The 26,186-nt window shown below is 38.0% G+C and overlaps 2 protein-coding genes across 2 annotated transcripts; one reads left to right on the forward strand and one right to left on the reverse strand.

Moving 5' to 3' along the window:
- Positions 1–5,033: 5,033 nt before the first annotated feature.
- On the reverse strand, positions 5,034–12,870 carry LOC139709838 (iduronate 2-sulfatase-like). The gene is made up of 8 exons (XM_071621799.1): positions 12,786–12,870; positions 11,611–11,759; positions 10,939–11,116; positions 9,579–9,667; positions 9,037–9,176; positions 8,403–8,667; positions 7,766–7,892; positions 5,034–5,788 (listed from the first exon to the last, which is right to left on the reverse strand). The coding sequence occupies exons 1-8, from the start codon at positions 12,868–12,870 to the stop codon at positions 5,034–5,036; spliced, it is 1,788 nt and encodes a 595-aa protein (XP_071477900.1).
- Positions 12,871–12,946: 76 nt separating this feature from the next.
- On the forward strand, positions 12,947–22,292 carry LOC139709839 (iduronate 2-sulfatase-like). The gene is made up of 8 exons (XM_071621800.1): positions 12,947–13,055; positions 15,400–15,542; positions 16,235–16,412; positions 17,017–17,105; positions 18,613–18,752; positions 19,132–19,396; positions 20,605–20,731; positions 21,408–22,292. The coding sequence occupies exons 1-8, from the start codon at positions 12,947–12,949 to the stop codon at positions 22,154–22,156; spliced, it is 1,800 nt and encodes a 599-aa protein (XP_071477901.1). The 3' UTR covers positions 22,157–22,292.
- Positions 22,293–26,186: the final 3,894 nt, after the last annotated feature.

Below are 26,186 nucleotides of genomic sequence, written 5' to 3' on the forward strand. Positions count from 1 at the left end.
TTTGCACACTCTACAGCTCGTGGATTTCATGCGAAGAAGACAGATGAGTCGCAGAGCCTATAATAATGGCGCAGACGAGCGCCGTCTCAGCTTTCCAGTGCCTTCTGTGTCCTATCAAGGGTTTGTGAACTAATCCAGGTATTCGTCTTTCCTAATATATGCACTCAAGCGTCAGAAAAATTGGATCGGGACATCAGGTGGATATGGACCAACATTATTACTTTCCTCCACTCGCTGTACAGCGTCAACGGACAGTATAATACGAATCCGCAAATATAGGCCTCTTCTCGAGGCCTTGAGGGCACCGCTTTAGGTCAAAGGTTGAAGTCAAGTGAAAATGCTAGAATTTCACTTTTATAATAATTACATATCTCGGAATGGCTCAAGGTATCTTCTTGATGTAATATTTTAGTGTTTTGGCGTTGTATTGAGATCATAATTATTCTGTCGTAATTATGCGCAACTATAGCAATGGGAATTCTGCTAAGATAACTTCGTTATTTATTTTTCTGTGCAATTATACTTTAATATGTTTGATATTCAAGTTATATATTTTCACAGATATATTTTTACGATATTCCTTTGAATACAACTCAATATTCTGTATCGTTTGAAAGTGATTTGCATAATTACTATGTTATGATTTGTACATGGCAACCATCATACGGATCAGGTGTAAGCCAGAATCCTTTTATCCAGTAGATAGCCACATGCTGTGATTATATGACTATAAACTTCAATTTGACGAAAACAATGTAGATGTTTTCATCATCTTTAACCAACGCTTCACACGTTTGTACACACTAATGAATGTTTTCTTTTTGTTCAACTTGGTATGCATAAATGTTTCCAAACGCCACAATCAGGATATTTTATTATTCACTGTTATGTTAATATAGCACTATCATGCAGAGCTATCTTACTAATGTTTATTACAGTACACATGCATACAATGTACTATATCTCCATGCCATAATAGTTCAAGTATATTGTGGTCTCATTTTTTCTTAAGTGCAATGATTCCATTTTCATGTGATTTATATATGTTCTATAATGCAAGTCATTAAGATGTTACATCGGTGATTGGTATCTTCTTTTTTTTTTTTACATATCATGATATAATTATGAGAGGGCAAGGTGAGCGAGCACGCGTGTATGTAAGCTTGTGAGAAGTCGAGTGTGTATACATTGCGGATTCTTTTTTTATAAGCTATAGTGTGTGCATGTGGTGTGTGTGTATGTGCGTTCGAAAATGCGAGTTGGTGAGCTCGTTATAGTTCGAACAAAAATATTCATAAGTGTTCGATGTATGAACTTTTAATTGTTATGAAAACTCATGTGCACTCATGCAATAAGTGCACTCATGTGTTATTCAACTTCTGCTTGCCATGCATGCATTGAGTAAAGACCATTATATCCGTGTATAATATATCTATCTATCTATCTATCTATCTATCTATCTATCTACCTATCTCTCTGTCTATCTATTTATTTATTTATTTATCTATTTAATTATTTATTTATTTATCTATCTATCTATCTATCTATCTATCTATCTATCTATCTATCTATCTACTCACATTCGATTTAGTTGAATCAGGTTTTGGAAAATCGCCAGGTTCTTACAACGCGATGAGAAACCGGTCGGTGTACAATAATAAGTCGGTGTATACACACACACACACACACACACAGTTCTGGAGGAAAAACATATCAAGAATAAAACTGTCCGAGCCCTGCCACCTTTCAATGTATTCCGATTTACCAGAGTTGGACTTATAATATAGTAAAAATGGGACTCCGTTCTCAAGCCAGCAAGGTTATACAGAACGTTGTTATTGATTCAGCTGGGTCCTAATAATATACTTGTACTGCAGTTCGCCTATACAGAGACTAAGGTGGCAACTACACCGGGGTACAAGGATGCCCATAGAGCATACAATCTTAATTTTAATTAGTGCATGTCTTCGAATGAATTGCATTTGTGTGAAAACAAACAAACAAACAAACAAACAAACAAACAAACAAACAAACAAACAAACAAACAAACATGTATTCATGAATTAGAACATAATTTCAGGACCTGTATACGTAATAGTAGCAGTAAGACAGATAGCAACCATGAGACGTAAATTTACAATATAGCAGAGGAAGAATGAATCACAATCATCACGTGAACAGCGTGGCGCCTCGCACAATATATGGACCAATATAGCGACCATACGCCACGCCACATGTGAGGTGCTTTACGAAACCGTCTTAGATGCGATGTGTGCACCCCTCATCGCAGGGGTGAGCTCCTGACGGGGTCAATGTAGTTTGAAGGCACAAACCCTTGTTGGTCGTAAATAAATCTGTACAAAGCATCTCTTTCATATTTCCTCGATCCTCTGTAGGTGCTCTTGTTAGGAGAGACATCCAGGGTTTGTGCCTACAAACTATTGTCAATGGGGTCAAAGGGCGATCATTCCCCCCCCCCCTTCGATCCAGCGGAAAATTTTGAGGGCAGAACCCCGATTGTTGTCCTTTGTCAGTTTTTTTTTTGTCAGTTTTGCTTTCCATTTCTTATGAAAGTTAGAAAAAGCATGTATGTGGTGTGTGTGTGTGCGTGTGTGTGTGAGTGTGTGTGTGTGTGCGTGTGTGTGTGTGTGTGTGTGTGTGTGCACGCGTCGTATATCAAGGGAGAGGGCTATGGCTCCTGTCTGTGAGAGCAGTAGGTGCCTACTGTTGTCCAATGTTAGATTAAAATTATATAGCACAGCGAATGTCATATTGTTTGTGTTTTGGTTTCGTATTCCTAAGCCTTACAAACTACATTCTACCGACGATCAATGCTAAATAATGTACATGATCAGGGGCGGATCCAGGAATTCTCTAAAGGGGGGTGGGGGGCGTGACTAATATTTCTGGTGCCACTTCCGGGTTTCATTTCATTTTTTTCTTTTTATTTCTTTTGTTTTTAACGAAAAATAAGGGGGGGGGGGCGTGCGCCGGTTGCGCCCCCCTCTGGATCCGCCACTGATGATTGTTGGGGCCATGAGCGAAGAGGAAGAGGCTTGTTGACATGGGATTCAAAAGAAATTGCAATATTATTTAGGACCCATCTCAAAACCAGGAATAACTCGAGTTGTGGACTAACATTAGATAAACTCCCCAGTATGCAGAGTAATCTAGAGGAAAATAAAAAAATGACACGCCTATTCATGATACTGAGAAGGGTCATGCAATGTCTCAGCTGAGCATGTGCAGTGGAATCATGTACAGGGGCGGATCCAGGGAGGACCGCAACCGGCGCACGCCCCCCTTTATTTTTTGTTGAAACAAAAGAAATAAAAAGAAAAAAATGGGGGAGGGGTGCGTGCGCCACCCCTTTAATTTTTGTAAACGTGCCCCCTCTTTACGGAATTCCTGGATCCGCCCCTGACGTACGTGTACGTGTTTCTATCTATATGTGTATTACTTGATTGTTTATGTGCTATATTCAATATTTCTGCATATCCCCATGCCATCATGAGGGTTGCCCATATAAAAACAAAACAAGAACGAACAAACAAACAAACAAACATTTGAGTCTTCTGCTCGAGTACTTTCCATAAATGATAGATTCTAAATAGGGTAATCATACTAGTACAAGTGTATTACTATCTTGGCTGCCAGGGGGCAGATAACAAGTACGTGTATGTAGTATTATAGAATATAATGACATGAGATACATGCAAACATATACATATACAGTGTACATAATCATATACCTATATTAATCTATCTATAAATATATATATATCTATATATACGTATATATATATACATAATATATATATATGTATATATATATATATATATATATATATATATATATATATATATATATATTTATATGTATATATATATATATATATTATATATATATAATATACTGTGCAGAATTGCACTAGGCTGAAAATTGCTATCCATATTCCATCCCTATTCAATTAAGTAAATCACTCTACTCTCAATTCATCTTCCATTTGTAGAGATTATGAGGCAATACTTTACCACAAAAAACTGACAGCAGTAGATATTTCATCCAATGTAAATACAATGGATGCAAAAATTCCCAGTTACTGTCATTATTATAATTAATGGTATCATGCTACATACTGTATTATCATCAGTAGCAGTACTAGCATTATTATAATTCGACAGATCTTTGAGACTTTCCCTCCCCTGATTTCTTTGTTGTTGATTTTTCCCTCGACTTGTGAGCTAAAACCTTCCAATATAGTATGAGCCTTCAAAACTCTACCCCATTCTGTACATACTTGCAAATGAGTGCAATATGCTAGCGTACTCTCAACTTGAAGCATTGTTCCTTTTGTTTTGTACTTCTGATATGACTCAAAACCTGTTATTTCCCAGCTTGCTTAGTCCACGTAATATTGTACCATTACATCATGTAGAATGTAGAACATAACTCCATATCGATAGGAAAGCAAAAAACTGAAGACTGCTGTGAAATGTTTGTACACCTTTAATTCAATGACAAGGAATACATACTAACAACTGATAAAAGATATACATGTACTACTAGCATCACTTGAAAGACTGATATACCAATATTCTTGAAAATATCTTCATTTATTTGCCAAAGTACTGATTGTTCAATGCGTAACCATAACACACAAATATAAAGTCACATTAATCAATGTTTTTCTAGCATGATGGCTGAATTTTCATGAGGTGTTGAATTCAAATTCTCAAATGAAATGGAACCAGGAACTCAAACTGACTGAATTGGCACACGCTACATGATGCAAGGCAACCATAATGTTTATTCATTGCAAGATATGTAACAAATGAACTTGACAGGACTGATACCTGGTAAAATATATCACCTACTATTATTAGAGTACTGTTGATGTTACAAACTTAAGCAAACTGTCTAGACATAAGTTTTTTATATAAACATGTAGTACTGTAATATCAGGGAGGCAGGACTCTATCTCCATGGTAACATCACTTCCTGCGGGCTAACATCTCACAGAATACCAATATCAATTTCTGCTGGCCAGGACCGGTTGGGAGTAGCGCCATCCATTTTGTAACTCTTGACTCAACTTCTTCACCAAGTCCTTATACTCGCTTTCATCTGCCACATTGTTGTCCTCCAGTGGGTCCACACCTCTGATGTAAAGCTCCCTCGCTTTCACATCCGACCAATCAGCTTTGATCGTGGTGCCGTTGAATCCGACCCATTCTGTGTAGTGGTAGTCTTCAGTCAGCATGGAATAACCCATGACGGTGATGATCTCTAGGTTTGGCAGGTCTGTGTAGACGCTTGGGGTCATCCCTGGCCGGGGATACTGGCTGAAGGTAGCATTCTTCCATCTGGAGAACTCTTGCTTGATCTCTTGTCTGCTGTGTGCCTTTACAAGGGGTGCAAAACTGTTCCCTTCTGCACAGAAGTCCACCTTGAATGGCTGTGGAGGGCAAACAGGTGGCACCTTCAGCCCAGCTAGCTCAGAAAGACTTGGAAACATGTCCACCAGTTCTACCAGGTCTTCGACCGCCACTCCAATATCACCCTTTAATTGTCTCTTTTGTTTTGTTGCAATTTTAGATGATAGCTTTGATTTCTCCCTTCTCTCCTTGGTAGCAAGCTCAAAGGGGTCTCTAAGAGGGAATTTCCTCTTTGAACGCTGATAGTTCGTGTCTGTCATCCCAGGAACGTGAACCATCAGAGGCACTCTTGTTGCCACTTCAAAGTTGGAATACTTGCACCATTCCCCATGCTCACCTAGTTGCCAACCTGTGAGATTGTTGACAGCATGTAATCATATAAATGCTGAAATATAGGAATACATTGCTCATGTTAATTAATATTTCCATCAAACTTGGGAGAAAATCTCTGTGCATCATGAGCCAAAGCCAACCAACGTGTAGAGAGTTATTTATACAGTGGAAACTCGATATAACGAGATGGTCGGGACAGAATCATTTTCCTCGTTATAGCCGATATCTCGTTATATCAGTAGGCATAAAAGAAGGCATAAAATAAAGACATTAATTTGCACATGTGGGACTACCCATCATATTTCAATCAATACTGATAACTTGATATTGTGTGTGAGGGAATTACTCACCTTTATGGGTAAGAAGATGTTTTTCGCCAAGGAAATCCAATATCAAGAATGTGTTTCTTATTAATTGTAGATGTTTGAATTTGTAAATTTATATAGCTTGCGATTGTATCATGATTGTCTGTGGATTGGTATGTGGTTATCGTATGGGTGTGTGTTGTGTGGAAAGCTTGAATATGGTCTGCACAATGCTGTGTGTGTTTGTGACACATTCTGTATGTACATTATGACTGCGTGTGTGTGAAGACGGGGAATTCCCTAAGTAGAAGGCCAATCACAGCATCAGATTGCCTCACACCTGCTAGCGTCATGATGATGTCATGTATACATATGGCCGTCCCACCACATTTTCTGCATGTATCAGTGTGCGTGCACACACACACTTCACACGTACAATATGCAGTGCTAGCTGGAGTGCACTGAAGAAAATGATTATGTGTATACAAGACAGTTTTTGGCGCATCAAGCTTTACAATCTCGGAAGATGATAGCACAGGCGAAGTAAAGCGTTACCGAAGGCATTTTGCTTTACCTCGCTATAGCAGGTTTGATTTACTATGTTTTTCTTTGTTTGGAAGTCACAAAATTTATCTCGCTATAGCAGTTATTTCGTTATAGCCGATCTCGCTATAAGAGTAGCATTTTACATTGACTTGTGTGGAAGGAAATTTGGGACTGAGAAAATTTCCTCGTTATAACCGATATCTCGTTATAGCAGTGTTCGTTATACCGAGTTTCCCCTGTATTGGGTGTCAGATCACTCTACACCAAGTGTAGAGCATATAGATCTGTGTAGATCTGTAATGTGTAGACACCAAGTGTAGATCTGTAATGCACATTTCTTGCCCATGGCTTTTATGAGTATGAAAATGATGATCATTTTGTTTCTCTTAGCTTGAAAAAGAAATGCTATTTACCTGCTGAAAAATTTCGGTACTGACATAATTTCATCAATACAAGTACACTCATACCGACAGCTTGGATTTTGGCTATTATCTGAAGATGCACTCACCTTTCACCAATAGGCAGTGAACTTTTGTCAAAGCCTTAACTGTCACATATTTTACTTTCTGACATTTCAAGCCACAAATTCTTTGAGAATTTTTATTTTGTCATTGTTTATTCATTTGGCCAGTCATAGCCAATTTCTACAAATTTGTTGATAGGAAGTCCCAGAAATGCAGAATTATACCTTCAACTATGACCCACCCACTCTCTCTCAAACAGATAAGAATATCAAGATCATCATAACAAGTTTTCTGTGCTATTACAGATCCACACAACATCACTACTTACAGTACACTCCCATTATAACGAACACGGTTACAATGAAACTCCGGTTAGTGAAAATTCACTCCGCAACAGTATACACACTATGTATTCTTAATTGTTTATTTGTTCGGTTATAATGAAATTTCGATATAACAAAAGAAAACTGCCAGTCCCGAGGACTCCGTTATGACAGGAGTGTACTGTATCAAAAAATACACCCACAAACAATGAGACATGAATTTGTAATACACACAAGTATATTGTGCATATGAAAAACTTCAACTTGATGGCTTCCGTAAGTGTGAGAATTGAGAACAACAATATCTAAGTGCTAATTTTATGCATATAATCTCTTCAAAGCATTATAGTCTCACCATGGTCTCCCACAAAAGAGATGATGGTGTTGTTGGCAAATCCAGCCTCTTCCAGACCTTGGAGAACTCGGCCCAACTCGTAGTCAACGAAGGTTGATGCAGCATAATAACTCTGTCTCATCAAAGCCTGCACAGAGGCAGAAAAGAATATTAAGTTATTGATGTTAAGATGGACACAGTTATGATTTTCTTGTGTTGTCAGCAATGGCATTCCTGAGCAGTTAGAAATGTAAACTGTATGAATTGTGAACTGTATGAAGCAATAATGCAAATATGCATCATATTAGACTTGACATAACGGAAACTGTCCTCTACTTGCATGCCTTTATAACTCTCCTAAGATATTAGAAAATACCCCCCCCCAAAAAAAACAAAAACACAAAAAACAAACAAACAAACAAACAAACAGCACAACAACAACAACAGCAACAATGCACTCTCAAAGAACACTGAATTGATTACGCTATCAAATCGTGACAATATTACTGGTTTTTTTTTTCTATTTTTCTTGTTCATGTTGAGAAGCATGTATTGTGTGATATATCACCCTGGTAGCTCACATGAAGTAGTGTCCACATGCAGCCTATGGCTTATGGACAGCAGAGAACTGAGGCTGGCATTAGGGAGGACCACTCACATGGTGGTCATCTGGAATGAGACCGTACGGAAAGCTGAGGTTCATGGCTTTCATATCATCTCTCTGTCTGGCTGTGAAGAAGTCTTCCCAAGCCACGCTGGGCAGTTTGGCCGGAATCTGCCTGTTTGGGGCGATCTCCACAGATTCCAGGGGGTACAGGTCGCGGAACTCTTCGGGATACTTCCAGTTCAGGTGTGGCTTCCTGAAACCAACTGCCAGGAAGAAAGGCGAATCCCAGGTGGGTGAATCTGGTGAAGAATTTTTCCTGTAAGAGTCCAAATATTAATCATCATTCAAACCTGAGCACACAAATACATGTACATATGTATGTAATGTTTTATTGTGCATCTTAGCATGAGAATGTTTACATGATATGCTACTGCTCAGTCTGTTGTTACACATAAACAATGGAACTATGTAAATTTGTATGAAAACTTTTTTTTTTTCACAATCTCACATATAGTGTAAATGACTAGATATTTGATTCACCACAACAGCAAAAATAGTTCTACCGGATAAATGCATCATACCACTTCAGCCTTTATGAACACTGTTATACTTGAGTATTAGTGAGAAGGTGATTAACATTTTTAGCTGTAAAATAGAGAGTGATAAAGAGAATGTTGAGCCTCACCTGGCAGCAGACAAGTTAGCCAGGATCTCCAAGGCTCTCTCAGTGGTCTGAAGATCTGGAAGGGAATGTTCAGGCATCCTAGACACGTTGACTGGACACACCACATTGTTGTGAAGTTTTCCATCTTCTGAGGGACACACCTATTATCAGACAAATTAAAGGGCAATGATATTTGGCCGCAATAATTACAGAGCGTTTGTTGTGCATTATTTATGTACATGTGCGTGCCTCTGTGTGTGCATAAGGATTTACAGATTAATAGGGACAAAAGATAGAACAGAGCACAAGTGTATCCTCAGATATAACCTACAACCATTTGTTTGCATCTTCTTCCTTGAATGATTATGAAACAATGATTTAGTCTAATTCAAATAAAACAAACAAACAAACAAACAAACAAACAAACAAACAAACACACAAACAAACATATGTGCATATCCCGAGTTCAAGAATGAATACATTTTATGTGTGGTTGCATTACTTTGTTTTCATAAGTTCTTTATTATATACATGTATAGCCTTCATTGGAAACATTTGCTTACCTTGGCATACACATACTTCTCTGTAGAAGCATGGTAGGGAGGAATAGACCAGCTGTATGGGAAGTCATCTGTTCCATTGGAAGCTACACCTGTATTTCCAGTGAAATCAAAGGATATCTTGACATTCCACACACAGACACTGCATTGGACAATGCATCTTATAAAGTTATATTGCACTTAATGGATTAGTAGCATGTATCTATGTGAAATTAAATTTTCAGCAGAAATCATAAATGCTAGTTTGAAGCATATGTGCTGAGTAAACATCACTTGAATGATTTGTTAACAGTGATAGATCTATAAAGAATCACTGCAATAAATGACATGTGAAAGTCTATTGATACGATATGTAATTCATGAGCTATTAGTATCATCATAGACAACAGTGACGGATCATGGGGGAGTGCACCGGATGCCCCCTTTTATTTTTTGTTAAAACAAAACAAAACAAAACAAAAATGGGGGGGCATATGCACCTCCACTTTAATTTTTTAAAGGTGTCCCCCTCCCCCCTTTTACAGAATTCCTGGAAACGCCCTTGTAGAAAGTAAGCTAAATTTGATAAGATGCATTATATCTTACAGACTTGGTATGGGGATACCATGCAATGGGAAAGCTAATCTGACTCAAATATATTCAAGCATCCCAGGAATAAATTGTGAATAACTTTATCACTGATCTCTATGTAATTACACAAGTAGCCAAAGAACACCAATGAGAGCATGCTTCCATGCACATATTCATGAACAGGCAAGTCTATTCCAACAGGCCGACAATGGCCATGGTTTTTTAATGTACAGATATTCAGGGGGGCATTTCATGAAGGAACTTGTCGGATAAAATATCAGACAAGTCAATTATATCCGACAAGTTTTGAGAAATTCTTTAGTCTGATTGGCTGATTTCTCTGAACTTGTCGGATATAAATGACTTGTCGGACATTTTATTCGACAAGTTCCTTCATGAAACGCCCCCCAGATGGCAGCGAAAGAAGACTGATTCAATCAGGCCAGCCTTATCTCTCCACACTACAAAGATTTTAACCCATTGAGGACGGACTGATTTTGCTACAACAGGGATTTCCCATAGACACCTGTCTGAGTACACTTGGGACTCGTCCTCAACGGTTCAAGAGAAAAAGACTGATTCGATAAATTGGCAGAAAACTTTTGTGTTTCATTTGGTTTGGGATGTCTCTACTTAGAGAAGCACAGAAGACAATTTTCAAAACATTGAGACTTTGATTTACATGTAGGTAGTCACAATCCATTTGTGACTGCTGACTATGTCCACATGCTGAATCTGAGTTTCGAAAACAAAAACAACAACAAAACCCTTCCTAGTTTAATAGTAAATATACCTGGATGAAAAACCTTGCCAACTGATGCAGTAAAGTAACCATTTTCCTTGAAGTGTTGAGGGAGAGTGGTGTAGTTTCCTGCGAAGGTTCTCCAGTAGAAGCCAAAGTCATAGAGTTTGGTTGTGTCTGGTCTGCGTCCTGTCAAAAATGAGATTCGGCTTGGGCCACAGACAGCTTGCTGAAATTTAAAAAAAAAAACCACCCAAATGAAAAATAATCAGTTTGACAACCGATATCTCATCACTGTGCATATCAGTTGCAATATGTATTTCCTGTGTACTGTAGGCCTATAATCCTACCTCCCCTCCCTCACCACCATAAAAAGAAAAATGACAATAAAAGAAAAAAATGCAGATCAACAGACTGTATTCAAAAACTATGATCCACAAAAATCATGATAGACTTATTGTACATTGTATATACCCACCAATGCAAGTGGATTGAAAGTCAGCTTTTCTTTTTTTGTGTACCGAGAACTTTAATTTAGAGAAGCTTCCAAAGATCTTTATTTGATTGAGTGTGTGTTTGGGCATGCACTTCTTGACCTTCTGATTTAGTTCATCAAGCCATTTTTTTTTTAACCTGCCTATGATGGAGATGCTGTAATGCAGACAATATTTTTGATAGAAATGAATAAATATCTTCACCCCAGTTATACATGCAACACATTACCTGCACAAAGGCATTGTTGAAGACTGCAGATTGGGAAGCCAGTTGGTCAAGGTTTGGGGATATAATTGGACCACCATAGCAATTCAGCGATGCTCGTAGATCATCAGCAACTATGAACAGCACATTTGGTTTTGAGTTTGACGCTTCTCCTGGAAAAGCAATGAGAAACGTGTTTTAACCATTTTTGCAAGATTGGTTAACAAACTTTAACTTCCTTAATAAAAAAAACACCCTTGGTATATTGAAGCATGGTTGCAGCAGCTTACACAATGTCATGTCAAAGAAAACACTCTGTCTCTGTCATATGAAATATGGTGGAGTACAACGTATCTGAGCAGAGCAACTAATTCGACATTCTAGAGCACTGCAACTTTATTTAAAGACCAAGGGGGAAAAAAAGCAAATCTCACTTTCAATATCTCATCTGATGCTTTAATATACAACAAATTTCATCAATTTTACTAGGGTCTACACCAATTGTAGAAGTTCAGGACACCACCACAGCTCAGCCACACTGACATGACCACAATAGGGTAAAATTTACTGGTACATGTAGTTGATAGATGTGCAGGGGGGCGGATCCAGGAATTCGTGGTAAAGGGGGAAGGGGCGCAAAAAAAAAAAATTCTGGTGCCACTTCCAGGTTTAATCAGCTGACAAGCAAAAAAAAAAAAAAAGAAAAAAGAAAAAAGAAAAAGCCTCACATACTTTTTTTTGTGTCTTTTTTGTCAAGCGTCATTCTTTTAACTTTGTGCCAATAATCCAAGGAAATACTCTTCTTCCTGGTGGTGAGCAACCACAAAACAACTAGGCCTAGATCTCAGCCCCATCTAGTTTGTGTCACTCATGGTTTACTATTATTAGAACTAGATTTTCAATATATGTCACTTTCAAATTTAAATTGTTGAATTGGATGTCTACGGGCCGGACGAATCAGTCAACATGGACTAAAAGGAGGTCGGCATATGTATATAAATTCATAAATAACCATCAATCATAGCTAGTACTAGGTAGTAGAGACTAGAGTAGTAAACATGGTAAATAGTAGGCAGCACGGTCATTTCCTGTTCCCTGTAGTTTGTGTCTTCCATAATATTTGGCTTTGCCTTTATACTGCCTTGGCTTTTAAGTTTTATCTCATTTTGCCGAGGGTAAATGAATAAATAAATCGTTACCTCTCCTGGTAAGTAACAGTATGAAAGGAATGACGAAGTACTGGTATCTTGAAAGGATCATCCTGTCCCTGGTTGCAGAAGACATTGTCCAGAGGAAGTGAAGCAAGAAGCTCAGCACTCAGCAAACGCACGTCGTTGCACCTTGGTTCGTGTTGCCAACGATGTGTCACGTGACACTAGATGCATCATGTGACACGAATCTGAGTACACTGTCACGTGATCGTACTCCCAGGTTCGGGCTGCAGCTACAGAGACAGAGGCGACGGTCCGGTCCGTGTTTGATAACTCCTTGGTGTTTAAAAGGTTGAAAGAAGGCACAGCTCGTGAGCCAGCCACCAACAGGGATCCGATCTGAAGGATGATATCACTAGTGGTGTCACTTCAGTCAGTAACTATCCGTTTACGTTTGGCGTTTCTACACAGCCCAACCGTTAAGTTCTACTTCTAGAATCTAGTAAGTTTTAATTCCCACTCCCAGGCATGATTCCTCATGTAATTTTTTATGTTATCTCGTTATTTTCTAGCTCCCTTGACCAATTGTTGACCGCCGTGTGCATTACTAAATTAGGTATGCAGCACTTAACTTAAAGTAATTTTAACCATTCCAAAATTTATCATGATTTATATTCAGTATTAAATTATTTGTGTAATGTTACATTGTCATTGTGCCATTGAATTGTCACATTGATGATGCAGAAATCCAGTGGGGGCAGTGGCAGTGAATTGACCTTACAAATTACAATGAATGCAAAACATTTCATTTTGATGATCAGTGCAAACAAGAAGTTGTATAAGCTATTATTTACGTGAGGGTTTAATTTTTGCGAATTTTGCAAATCACAGTGGGATCGCGAATTTAACAACATGGGAACATGCCTCCATGCACTTTGTTGATAGAGCATTAACGTAAGCATCGATGTCAGTTCGCGAAAACAACATCTCGCGAAATGTCTGCGACCTTGTCATTCGCAAAAATTAAACGGTGTATTAAGTTAGCAGTAGCTGACAAATGGAAGGTTACACTGTTTGTAGGGCAGTTTAGAGTATGGTAACTAAAATTAGTTGGGAGGGCTGAGGGGGGATAAGGAAGTCTCAGATTTCCAGGAAGAGTGCCAGTATTGTCCAGACCAAACAAAAAAAGCGAGGGAAGGGAGGGGAAGTGTTAGTGCATTGATAATGATTAAAGGAGTGAGAATTTAATTAGATCTAATTATCAATACCATTGCTTATAAATTTGATGATATAATTCTAACAGAAGTTCAAAATAATGAAGTCCCCAAAGATATCATATATCAGAAAGAGTTGGTTTCCTTATGTCCCTCCACTTGTCTATACCACTAACCTATCCTTGTTAAATACAACTGTAGCTCACTCACAGATGCATGCACTCATACTAGTCATAGTCCCACGCCATTGGAAAGTGGTAGGGTGGGGGAGGGGAGACATAAGGAAGACTAATGTTTCAATGTGACACAGCAGAATTAATGGCAGTCAATGCATCATGTGACATGATCATGACCTATCCAGTAAATTATTATGTAATTGAAATAAGAGCATACAGAAAAGGTGACTAAAGAGGATGAAATCATATGGAAAAATTTTCCAAACAGCATGCCATTTAACCACATGAAATGGAGGGTGTAGAGAGCTTAATGCATTGGTTACTGCGAGTGAATGCAAGATTCCCTATGACAGATGTTGGTTGGAACATGATTTTACATGGCCTGACCTTTGCATTGCTAACAAATGGTGCTTCTGGTGTTTTTGCAGCTCTGATTCACGAGTTTTACAGCCAAGGTGGGATCACTAGACTTTAATACCCAGAGCCTATCAAGTGAACTGGAAATGGGACCCATGGTCATGAGTTGATGCTGATTGCTGTCAAAAGAAATTGAGTCCAGGAAACACCTTGATACTACTAGGCTGGTGGAACACAGATGTAGCCGCCCCAGTATGCAGCTGTCACATTTTCTTGTCATTTTCGTGCTGCTTCTCATCACTATCAGTAGGGGTAAGAAATTTATACACATAAATTTATGTCTCAGATCTCAAGAATGAAATGACATATTGTCAGTGAGATTAGACTGCAAGGATAGAAACTTAGTTCAACCTCTCAATTCCTCCTGCTTTAGTTTGCCTTGTGGGTTTGCCAGGGTGAAAATATGAGTTGAAACCCCAATGATGCTGTGCTCAGGACAGACAAGAACAATGTGTCACTGGCTCAAAAGTGGTGCAGAGCATGGTGCCACAGTAGCGTGGTGGGTCAGTTAATCACTACTTCTGTACAAAGTGGTGACTGGGCAGGTGTCTCGTGCTGTGCTATGATTAAGAACTGCAATCCAGGGGATGATTCTGCAACTGCAAGCATGGAATCATTTGATAACAAAGTTTTCTTGACTTTATCAAGACTGTTGATTCAGGTATGCTTTGAAAGAGGGTTGGCAGATTTGCGGGGGTGATTTGCAGAGCCCTGGAAAAAAAAAATTGAGAAACTTTGAATGTGCTGATGTTTTACCCAAACAGGACAAAGTAGAGAAAAGTTTCTGTAGAGCAAGGATTCAAAAGTTCTTCCTCTCTCTCATTAATAGGGTCTGATTTATTCACTATCTTACAGGAGATGCATCAAAACCAAATGTGCTGTTCATAGTTGCTGATGATCTACGAGCATCGCTGAATTGCTATGGTGGTCCGATTATATCCCCAAACCTTGACCAACTGGCTTCCCAATCTGCAGTCTTCAACAATGCCTTTGTGCAGGTAAAGTAATTATGATATTCTATCAAAATGTGATCCTGTAGAAGAGTAACAAATGATTGAATGCAATGATATTGAAACATGAGATACAAAGGAGATGTAGCTGGCATGCATCATAAAAAGGAGATGCAGCTGCATCATGCAACACCAGGATTATACTAAGAAAGCTGCATTCATATCTGCATCCATGATTCAGTTACTGTGGCAAGCAATGAGGATACAGAAAAGAGCTTTCTTGATTACCCACAAGCTGTGACATCAGTTGTATTGGACTTCTTGTTTATTAATTTGTATGGTACATGAGATGTTACCATTTTTCAGTTTCTTTTTTATTGTATCAAAATTTGCTTCAAGCCATTTCAGCAACTGAATAGCGTCTAAAAATAATAGTAAATGGAATCAATCCTTCACAAGTCTTCAGATAAATTCTTCCTTTTATGTACAGGTGTGTTTTGTTTTGTTTTGTTTTGTTTTGTTTTGTTTTGTTTTGTTTTGTTAGGGATGTCTTTGTATGTATTATGGGAAAGAGAAAATACTGCTTAATATGACAGTTTATTTGCATGACAAAGATGCTGTTATCAGAATCATGCAGGGAATCCTGCAGGGAATAGTATAATACAGACATTCACATATTTATACATGTTTCACCCTATCTTATACTCCCTCCACTCTCCCATCTTCTTTTTGTTTTTCAGCAAGCTGTCTGTGGCCCAAGCCGAATCTCATTCTTGACAGGACGCAGACCAGACACAACCAAACTCTATGACTTTGGCTTCTACTGGAGAACCTTCGCAGGAAACTACACCACTCTGCCTCAACACTTCAAGGAAAATGGTTACTTTACTGCATCAGTTGGCAAGGTTTTTCATCCAGGTATGATTACTGACACACAAGAAAATATAAGTCTTTTTGAAAAATAAAATGAAATCTCAGTGTCCACATACTCCATACTCTTCACTTTTATATACAAATCAAAAGCAGATCGTCACTGATACATAAATCAAATCTCCATGATACATGTAGTGAAATCAGTTTTGCTTAACAGTTTGAATTTCAACCTTGAAAACCAAATAAAAGTTTGGTGATAAGATTTTGGAAAAAGCTTCTACTTCAACACTATTTATTCTTTTGATTAATTAACATGTGCCAAACAAAAGCTTACCTAACCTGTGATAATGGTACATAATTCGACACATGATTTTCCATTAGTTTTTTATAATTGACATCAATATAACCCAGATGACAAGGATGATTGCACATTTGAATTGGATGAATGTGTCAGTTTGCAAGAGTACTTGCCAGACATTGACATATCATACTTTGTTCATTCATTCATTCATTCATCCATCCATCCATCCATCCACTCATTCAATTGTTTCAATGTAGATGAAATACATCATTCTGTATGACATGTATGTGATTAGAATACCAAAAGTGAATTCCAATGGTAGCCTTTTGTTTGCTGTTATTGTTTCAGGTGTAGCTTCTAATGAAACAGATGACTACCCATACAGCTGGTCTATTCCTCCCTACCATGCTTCTACAGAGAAGTACATTTATGCCAAGGTAATGAGCAAATTCAGAATGACAGAGTGATAAACATATAAATAGGCCTGCAGTAACGTTTTTGTGTAGTGTCACCTTTTTTAAAGACGCAAAGTTACACATTGCTACCATAGCAGCCAAAGTTTAATGATAACGGTCCAATTTGTCCCTGCTATGACATGTGCAATGTAATTGAAGTATTTAATACATTTTGTGGGAGACTTTTTTCTAACATATTACCATGATTTTGGACAGTAATTCAGCTGGAGACCATTTTAATCCACCACCTTGGCTTATTTTCGTATGTGCAATAATAATGCATCATGCAGTGGTAGTAACTGACACAGCTGCTGAGTTGCACATACATGCACTGCATAGCATTTTACTGCTTGGTACTGTAATCAGGAAGAGAAAGAAAAATAAATCAATTCACAGGATATATTTGATGTAGTAGCATTCTTGTGTTGTTGCGTTAAGATTACTAACACAACAAAATCTTCTTGTGTAAAGCACTAAAAATCACTTTCACCTATTGTTGGGTAATACTGCAGACAATGATGAACAAAATAAAAATCAATTAACAAAATGGCACATTTTTCATTGGTATGCAGGGGTACCAAATATATACCACATCATATAATTCAACAAAATAGAATAATGCTCATCATGTTCCATATTAATGCATTGTCAGCAAGTTCTTAAGTCATGTCTTAATCCTTGTCAAGAATACCTTTTTATCATATCTATATTGCCTGTATCATTGTAGTCATTTAAAGGACAAGTTCACCTTCATAGACGTGTGGGTTGAGTGAATGCAGTAATATTAGTAGAACACATCAGTGAGAGTTTGAGGAAAATCGGACAATCCGTTCAAAAGTTATGAATTTTTGAAGTTTCTGCTCAGTCACAGCTGGATGAAAAGACTACTATAGCTTGTGATGTCACGTGAGTACAAAGATATAAAGAAAGAATAAAGAAAATTCAACATATTTCCATTTTTCTCGCATAACAAAAGAACACTCGACTTCTCTCTTTCAGAAGGCAGGGGGAATAATATTACCCTTAACATACGTCAGTAGCAAGTCGAAGAAATGTGTACTTTATTCAAAAAGTAAAGTTTTGTGAAATTCTCCTTTTATTTTCCTTATATAGTTGTACGCATGTGACATCATACACTGTAGTAGTCTTCTCTTCCAGCAGTGACTGCACAGATACTTTAAAAATTTATAACTTTTGAACGGATTGTCCAATTTTCCTCAAACTTTCACTGAAGTATTCTACTAATATTGCTGCATTCTCTCAATCCTTATGTATATGAAGGTGGACTTGTCCTTTAATCTAAGGCATTCTTTTCATTTTATCATACAGAGTACAAGCAAAGCATTGTTGAGTTGTGTCCCTGCACCCTTTTACAACACTGTACCTCCAAATATGAATACAGTTTATCACAACACACAGAGGCTCACACACCTTATATAATCTTGTGTCATGGCTGATCATCATTGCCCATTGATTTGTCTAATAACAGGTGTGTCCCTCAGAAGATGGAAAACTTCACAACAATGTGGTGTGTCCAGTCAACGTGTCCAAGATGCCCGAGCACTCTCTCCCAGATCTTCAGACCACTGAGAGAGCCTTGGAGATCCTGGCTAACTTGTCTGCTGCCAGGTGAGGTTCAACCTTCTCTTTGTCTCTCTCTTTTTTTCTTTTTTCTTTTTTTTTTTTAACAGCCAAAAACTTTTATAATTCACTCAGCAATACCCCGGACAGTTTGCATAACCAGAAAAACTGTGAGCTGTTAAGATAAATCAAACATCAAATCATATTGTAAACTTTTTTTTTCTTTTTTTCTTTTTACAAGAGTGCAACAAGAGATAGATATACAAATTTGAAGAGCTTTGTGCATCGTTGGAAAAGACTGAAAAATAATTCGTCATATATCTGCTCTTTAGTAAATTAAGATGCACTGTACTGTGAGCCACATGTGTAAATGATGGTAGTTACAGCGGTGTTCAAATATATTTGTTTATCTTGTGGACTTTTGCAGAAAAGATTCCTCACCAGAATCACCCACCTGGGATTCGCCTTTCTTCCTGGCAGTTGGCTTCAGGAAGCCACACCTGAACTGGAAGTACCCCGAAGAGTTCCGTGACCTGTACCCCCTGGAATCTGTGGAGATCGCCCCAAACAGGCAGATTCCGGCCAAACTGCCCAGCGTGGCTTGGGCAGACTTCTTCACAACCAGACTAAGAGATGATATCAAAGCCATGAACCTCAGCTTTCCTTACGGTCTCATTCCAGATGACTACCACGTGAGTGGGCCGTCTCTAATACTGGCCTCTGATCACTTTTTTTGGGCCTATGGCAATTACCCCCTGGGCAATTACCTGGGACTCTTCTCCTGACCCTGACCTTAATCCTAAATCCTGATCCTAAACCTAACCCTAACCCTAATCTTTACTCTAACCTTATTACTAACCAGTATTTAGCGTGGGGTAATTGCCCTGATACGGAAAATGCTGTGTAAAAACAGCAAGCTGTTGTGTCAATGCAGTCAACCTATCTGTACCAGCTGCTTGTGGGAAGCTGCAAAAGTGGCTATTGGAGACAGGTGGCCACTATTCCATTGGTTGCTATAACAGTTTGATTATGCAATCAAATAGTGACTGTGGGATACAAATCTTGTGTCTGCTGGCTGTGTTAAACAGGTTGCCGCCATATGCAGGGACTTAATCACTGTATTTCTTGTGGGAGAATTTTAGGTGACTGCATGAAGCAGGTGGCCACTAAAGACAGGTTTGACTGTATATACCAGTTAAGATGAAAACCTCAATCTTTCTCCCTACCGGTTCCATGACATTTGCTCCTGCGATGTAATTGCTCTCATGAAATATCTACACGCTAAGCCAACCATAAATTCTACCTACAAATGTAACCCTAACCCTAATTCCAATTCTCACACCAAACTAACCCTAAATCCTTGTCGAAAATAAGACCAGAGCTATCGTCACAGGAGTAAATGTTGTGTCACTCTCCCTACCACATGATTCTTGTATTGTCCTCATACCTGTAGTCTAAGCCAGAACAGCCGGAAGACATTATTCAGAGGAGACCGCAAGATGAAAAGGAATGAAAAGAAAATAAGGAATATCAATAATTGCCAATCACAAGCCTTGTGGTGTATTGTAACAGTTTAAAGTCACAAACTTCTAAAACATGTGATCTTCAGTTTGTGGCAAGAATAGGTATTGATCGCTGAATTTAATGCAATTTTGACAAAGTGTATGCTTCAAAACATTCTGTTATTGTGGCATCATACATATTGTATCATGTTCTGTGATTCAAAAGTCTCACTCCACTCACAGAAATAAAATGATTTTGTATTTATGGCTGTATGTGCATGATTGTAATTCCATTGGATAATCTGTGTCAATGTCAATATAAAAATACAAAATCTTCAGTGCTACATGTGGAAACGAGCCTCACTTTTGCACTGCCATAAATATTTGCTACACACCAGGCTTTGATGAGACAGAGTTATTATTCTGCATCAACCTTCGTTGACTACGAGTTGGGCCGAGTCCTCCAAGGTTTGGAAGAGGCTGGATTTGCCAACAACACCATCATCTCATTTATAGGGGACCATGGTAAGGTTTAGTGACTGAAAATTTCCTTGTTAGAGAAAAAGATAGGAAAGCCACAGAAAGCTATTTAATACCCTACAATTTTTTTTTATCCTTGAATAGTTATGCCTGTAGTTTGTAAACTTCTAGTGTGTAGCAGTAGACTGCTACCTCTCTGGGTTATCCTTTTTCAATTTTATTTGATTTGATCAGAATCATATGCACAGAGCTAGCTCAGGAAGAAATTCCAAGCAGATGAATGAAAAGAAAATATGGATGCTGATTGTTCTCATGACATTCTAGAACATAATCGATAGCTTTATTAGAGAAGCTTAATGCAGATCTTTCTACCTGTTGGCAAAAGTGGTATGTACTTCGTCAAGTTTGTCATATTGATGTTATAACTTCAGGTAAAACTGAAATGTCAAGAGTTTAATCAAGAACTGGGAATCACATTATCTGTACATTTGCTGATTGTAAAATTTAGTAAATGAAGGATTAAAAAAAAAAATTTTACTCCAAGGAAACAAAAAGTCAAAGAAAACAAAATTTAAAATCCAGGGTAAACAGAAATGCTCATTTGATAAATGGTAGATGAGGTGGAATTAAAAATTGCATGTTGCATTGTGATAGAGAGTGATTCTTAGGTTTGCAGTGCATTTTTAAGTCCTTGGAATTTTGTGATGTAATTGTTTTGCAGGGTACCAACTAGGAGAGCACGGAGAATGGAGTAAGTGTTCCAACTTTGAAGTGGCAACGAGAGTGCCTCTAATAGTGCACGTTCCTGGGATGACCGACACAAAGTTTCCACAGTTAAAGGCTAAATTTCCTCTCAGAGATCCTTTCCAACAGGCTTCCAAGAACATAAAGGAGAAATCAAAGCCAACATCTAAACTTCCAGTTGGTGCAAAGAGACGCTTAAAGGGTGATATTGGAGTGGCAGTTGAAGAGCTGGTAGAACTGGTGGACTTGTTTCCAAGTCTGTCTGAGCTGGCTGGGCTGAAGGTACCACCTGTTTGCCCTCCACAGCCATTCAAGGTGGACTTCTGTGCAGAGGGGAACAGTTTTGCACCCCTGGTAAAGGCACACAGCAGACAAGAGATCAAGCAAGAGTTTTCCAGATGGAAGAATGCTACCTTCAGCCAGTATCCCCGGCCAGGGACGACCCCGAGCGTCTACACAGACCTGCCTAACCTAGAGATCATCACTGTCATGGGTTATTCCATGCTGACTGAAGACTACCACTACACAGAATGGGTCGGATTCAACGGCACCACGATCAAAGCTGATTGGTCGGATGTGAAAGCGAGGGAGCTTTACATCAGAGGCGTGGACCCACTGGAGGACAACAATGTGGCAGATGAAAGCGAGTATAAGGACTTGGTGCTGAAGTTGAGTCAAGAGTTACAAAATGGATGGCGCTACTCCCAGCCTGTCATGGCCAACTGAAATTAGCAAGACTTTCCTGAGACCATATATATTATGTTATACTTTAACATGTTATTTGAACATTTGTCAAATACATAAGAAATTCAAAAAACAATAAAATACTTTTTCTGATGGCACAATTTTTTTCTCTTGCATTTGCTAAGGACACTAAAAAGAATATTTACTCAAAAAATGTGCCCTTTTTTAGCTTTATTTTATAATAATACCAAAATGTCTGATTTCATGCATCATTATGCATAAATTAGCATAATTTAGCATAAATGATAATTTGTTTAGAAATTAACTTCATGGTACTTTAGACTACGTCATGTTGAAGCAATGTGTGTGCCAATTTGCATGGCGATCGCGCGGTCGACGGCTGAGATCTGGAGGGGGGGGGGCCTGGGATAGCTGAATAGCAATAGCTGAATAGTGTACAATTTTGTTGAAGGTAATTTCAAAATGACAGCATAAATCAGTTTCATTAAATTCAAGATTTATTTTTGAATTAGGGTTCAGATTTTGGTCTATTTTCAACCCTCTGTAGAAAACTTTAACTTTGCACAGGGGTCAATTGGTGTGTATGGTTGTGTGTGGTTAACATGCAGACAATGGTCCTGAACAATGGCCAGGATTGGAATGCTCTATTACATATTCACAAGAAATTCCACTATCACAGCTAGTCTTTATTCATCCTGAAATGTAGTGTATGCAAGCACACAAAAACATGTGCTTTAATACTTTTTTCATGTGCATGCAGTTTACCCTTTACCATTAATTCAGACTAGCAGTGCCCAGGGCAATTCGTCATGAATTATTAATCAAGCATTCAAGTGCCTTGGAGCAAGAGACCAGAAATGTAGTCAGCAGAGCTCTGAAAAGGTGGTATTCATGGTATTCTTGTCCATTGTTCAGGGTCATTGTAAGCACACATTGACATACACATCATTGGCTCCTGTGTAAAGCTCAATTTTGTACAGAGGGTTTAAATTTGACCAAAATCTGGAACTTAACTTTAAAATTAATCATGGATTTTTTGAAACTTCATGCTTTTATTGTCGATCACCTCCAACTAAATTGTACACTATTCAGCTATTACTAATATCAGACAGTGATATCTGATATATAATTTTTTAGCTATTAGGGATCAAAAGTGGGAAATGTTTTTTTGTAAAACCTAGCACATACTGTAAAACAATATTTTCGAGGCATGAAATTTTTGTGAATTGGAGCCGATGGCCTTTTTCGCAGCATGAAATTTTATGAGCTGCCTCTAACATTCAGGGCGTATAGTGTAGACAAAAACTTTCATGTGCATTTTGATTTTGCAAATCTTGGCTCTTGCAAAATTCACAAAATTAAAATGCACGCAAACATTCCTAGTTTTACAATAGTCATGGAGTCAATAATACAGATGATGTTGGCCTTCTGAGCAACATTACTACATGTACATCGACAATCAGTTTACTACCAGGTATGTTTTGAGCACTGCATACACCTATTTGTAAATAGTGCCTAGTGTTGTGTTAGTGAAGTGTGTAACCCGAGTACCAAAAATATTAACGTTAAGCTCAAATAAATATTTTGTTTCTTAATTGTTGCAATCAGAATACAACATATGGAGTGTGTAATCATTAGATATGATACTGGTAGAAGTATCAACATTATGTGTTTCTTAATTCTGAGGTTGAACCTCAAATGGACTTGTGTAGGGACGATTCCAAGTCAAAGCTGCTACACATACATCTACATTGCAATGGCTTTATTAAAGTGCACTTTGTGAGGGAAGAATTATTTAATGGTGCCTATTCATGCTCCATATTCTATTTTGATGTACATATCTTTAAAATGATATGCATTAATCATGCTCAAGCTTAAGCTGTATATTTTGCATTTTGATAGAGGCAATGCTAAGAGTTTTGATTGACGTAGCAGTCATAAAATTTGTGTACTAACTTTGGCTGTATGTTGTATTGTAGGATACCACGGGCACCTTCAAGCTTTGAATTGAGGATTGTCAACTCACCTGAGTCAAAGACGAAGCTCCAAATTCAAGAATCTTTGCAAATCTTCTTATTGAACCAGAAGTGATAAGCTAAGTTAGTGCTATGAGTGAGTGGATTGGTGGCTGTCTTTTTCAAATTTTGTTCATGGAAGTTCGGGGGGGCAAATTGGGATCAAATTTTCTGGCTTTCATCTGCTCTTTGAAAATTAGTGCATGGTCAAATTCCCTACACACTTGGCAGGTATTATGGCAATTGTGATATAATTTACAAATGGACACCATGCCTCCCTGGAGGCTCCATGTAACATAGTCTGCAAGAATGTGTGGAAGGTGAACTTGTGATAGTTGGAGTCTGCAAGAATGTGTGGAAGGTGAACTTGTGATAGTTGGGTGAGCACTAGATCCATGATTGGTGTCTCTTTGTTTTTTCTTCCATCCCATTAAAACAAATAAGGATAACGATTGAATAGAAACTGTGTCAAAGTATTGCTCTAGATCAAAAACTTCTACCAGTACACATGGTTTTGTAGTCTAAAATCTGGTACTTTTTGATGGAGCCTTGCAGTTTTCATTAACCCTATTATAACTGGGCTATTTGAGACCAAGTTTTTACTGGGGGGGTCAATTTGACCCGGGAACGGTGTACCCGGAGATAGCAAATTTGGTCTCAAAATATGCGAGAGACTTCAATGCCTGGCACAGTGAAGTATTGATTGATTTGGTTTGATTGCTTATGGATGGAATAAGGGCAAATGTAAAATCTTACCTAGCTATCTGCTAAATGTGTTAGCTAAATGTTAGACATTTGATAAATGATTGATTTAAGTTGCTGTACAGGGAAAACCAGATATAATGAGTTTGCTCATGAGGTACATGTACCACTTATAACAAGCTAAAATCATTGGTCCAGAATTTGGTTTTCCTGTGATGTAGACTATTCATTACATTCTTCTACACTCGGGTCATTGAAATGAAACTGAAATCAACCGTGTGAATCACACAGCAAAGCTAGTTTTGCATTTGGCTGTGGTGAGTGTAATGAACTTTATGTTGTGTGCCATTCTTCATGTTTGAAATAATGCTGTATGGGTAGGCTACTACTACTTAGGCATCACTTTTATTATTATTATTTTTATTATTATTTTATTTGGCTTTCAATCACAAATACATTTTTCGAAATCAGAAAATTGTACATTGGAGTGGTAAGGGGGCACCAGGTTGGGTAGCCCGGGTCTGGAAAGAGCCAACTAAATGACTTAGGCCCTCAGGCCATCCTCCCCAACCCACCTGGTGCACTCAAAACAGTCAGTTTACAATATAAAAAATACAAATTTCATTAACAGGCATACATAAAAAACAAAAACAAAACAACTGTTTCTTTGTAAGTGTCAATTTGAGATATGTGAACCTACCAATCTTTCTTATTCCATTCAGATATCAGAGGTCATTTTCTAAATAAAATACTACTAAGAAAAAAAAAAAAATTATACATTGCATATATGTATGTCAGCTCTTAAATGACAGTTTTAACAGTACTATTTGTGATTTCCATGGAATTATGGCAATACATGTAATAAAATTAGCACACATTTTATGCATTTGCATCTGTTGTCAATTATTTCCCATTGATGTTTGTATGAATTTGCTAAAATGATTGCTTTCTTATCATAATTAACCCCATTTGAATAACTGTAAGAATGGATATTTTCGTGCGACTACCCGGCCGGGTAAGAAGAGTTCTGCTTGTCTTTAATTGCGGAGAATCAAGATATAAACTACTTGAACATATGGCAAGCAAAAATATTCGGGTGCTCTTATTTTCACGCTTGTTTGTTTTTGCATGAAAAGAGTGAAAATTTTAACACTGTGAAAATTTCCACTTTTACAGTAAATATCCAGAAAAAGTTCATGCAGTGATAACTGTGGCTACTATGATAAGAGCTAGGCAACAGAGATAGAAGAGCTTGTTAGATGTTGCTGTAGTAGCTTATATCATGGCAACTGCAAATCTCTGAATAGAAAAACACACACACACACGCACACACA

Source organism: Diadema antillarum, unplaced genomic scaffold (assembly GCF_040938485.1).
Source record: "Diadema antillarum isolate AM-2024a unplaced genomic scaffold, OU_Dant_1.0 seq00001474_RagTag, whole genome shotgun sequence".
Taxonomy (NCBI): domain Eukaryota; kingdom Metazoa; phylum Echinodermata; class Echinoidea; order Diadematoida; family Diadematidae; genus Diadema; species Diadema antillarum.

Bases quoted from the DNA above. Each gene is read 5' to 3' on its own strand.
- LOC139709838 (XM_071621799.1), bottom strand. From the start codon at position 12,870: ATGTCTTCTGCAACCAGGGACAGGATGATCCTTTCAAGATACCAGTAC. The intron at 11,117-11,610 runs GTAATGTGTTGC...TTTAAATTTCAG, and splicing joins TCAACAATGCCTTTGTGCAG to CAAGCTGTCTGTGGCCCAAG. The intron at 8,668-9,036 runs GTGAGGCTCAAC...GGACTCTTACAG, and splicing joins GCTAACTTGTCTGCTGCCAG to GAAAAATTCTTCACCAGATT.
- LOC139709839 (XM_071621800.1), top strand. From the start codon at position 12,947: ATGTGTCACGTGACACTAGATGCATCATGTGACACGAATCTGAGTACA. The intron at 15,543-16,234 runs GTAAAGTAATTA...TTTGTTTTTCAG, and splicing joins TCAACAATGCCTTTGTGCAG to CAAGCTGTCTGTGGCCCAAG. The intron at 18,753-19,131 runs GTGAGGTTCAAC...GGACTTTTGCAG, and splicing joins GCTAACTTGTCTGCTGCCAG to AAAAGATTCCTCACCAGAAT.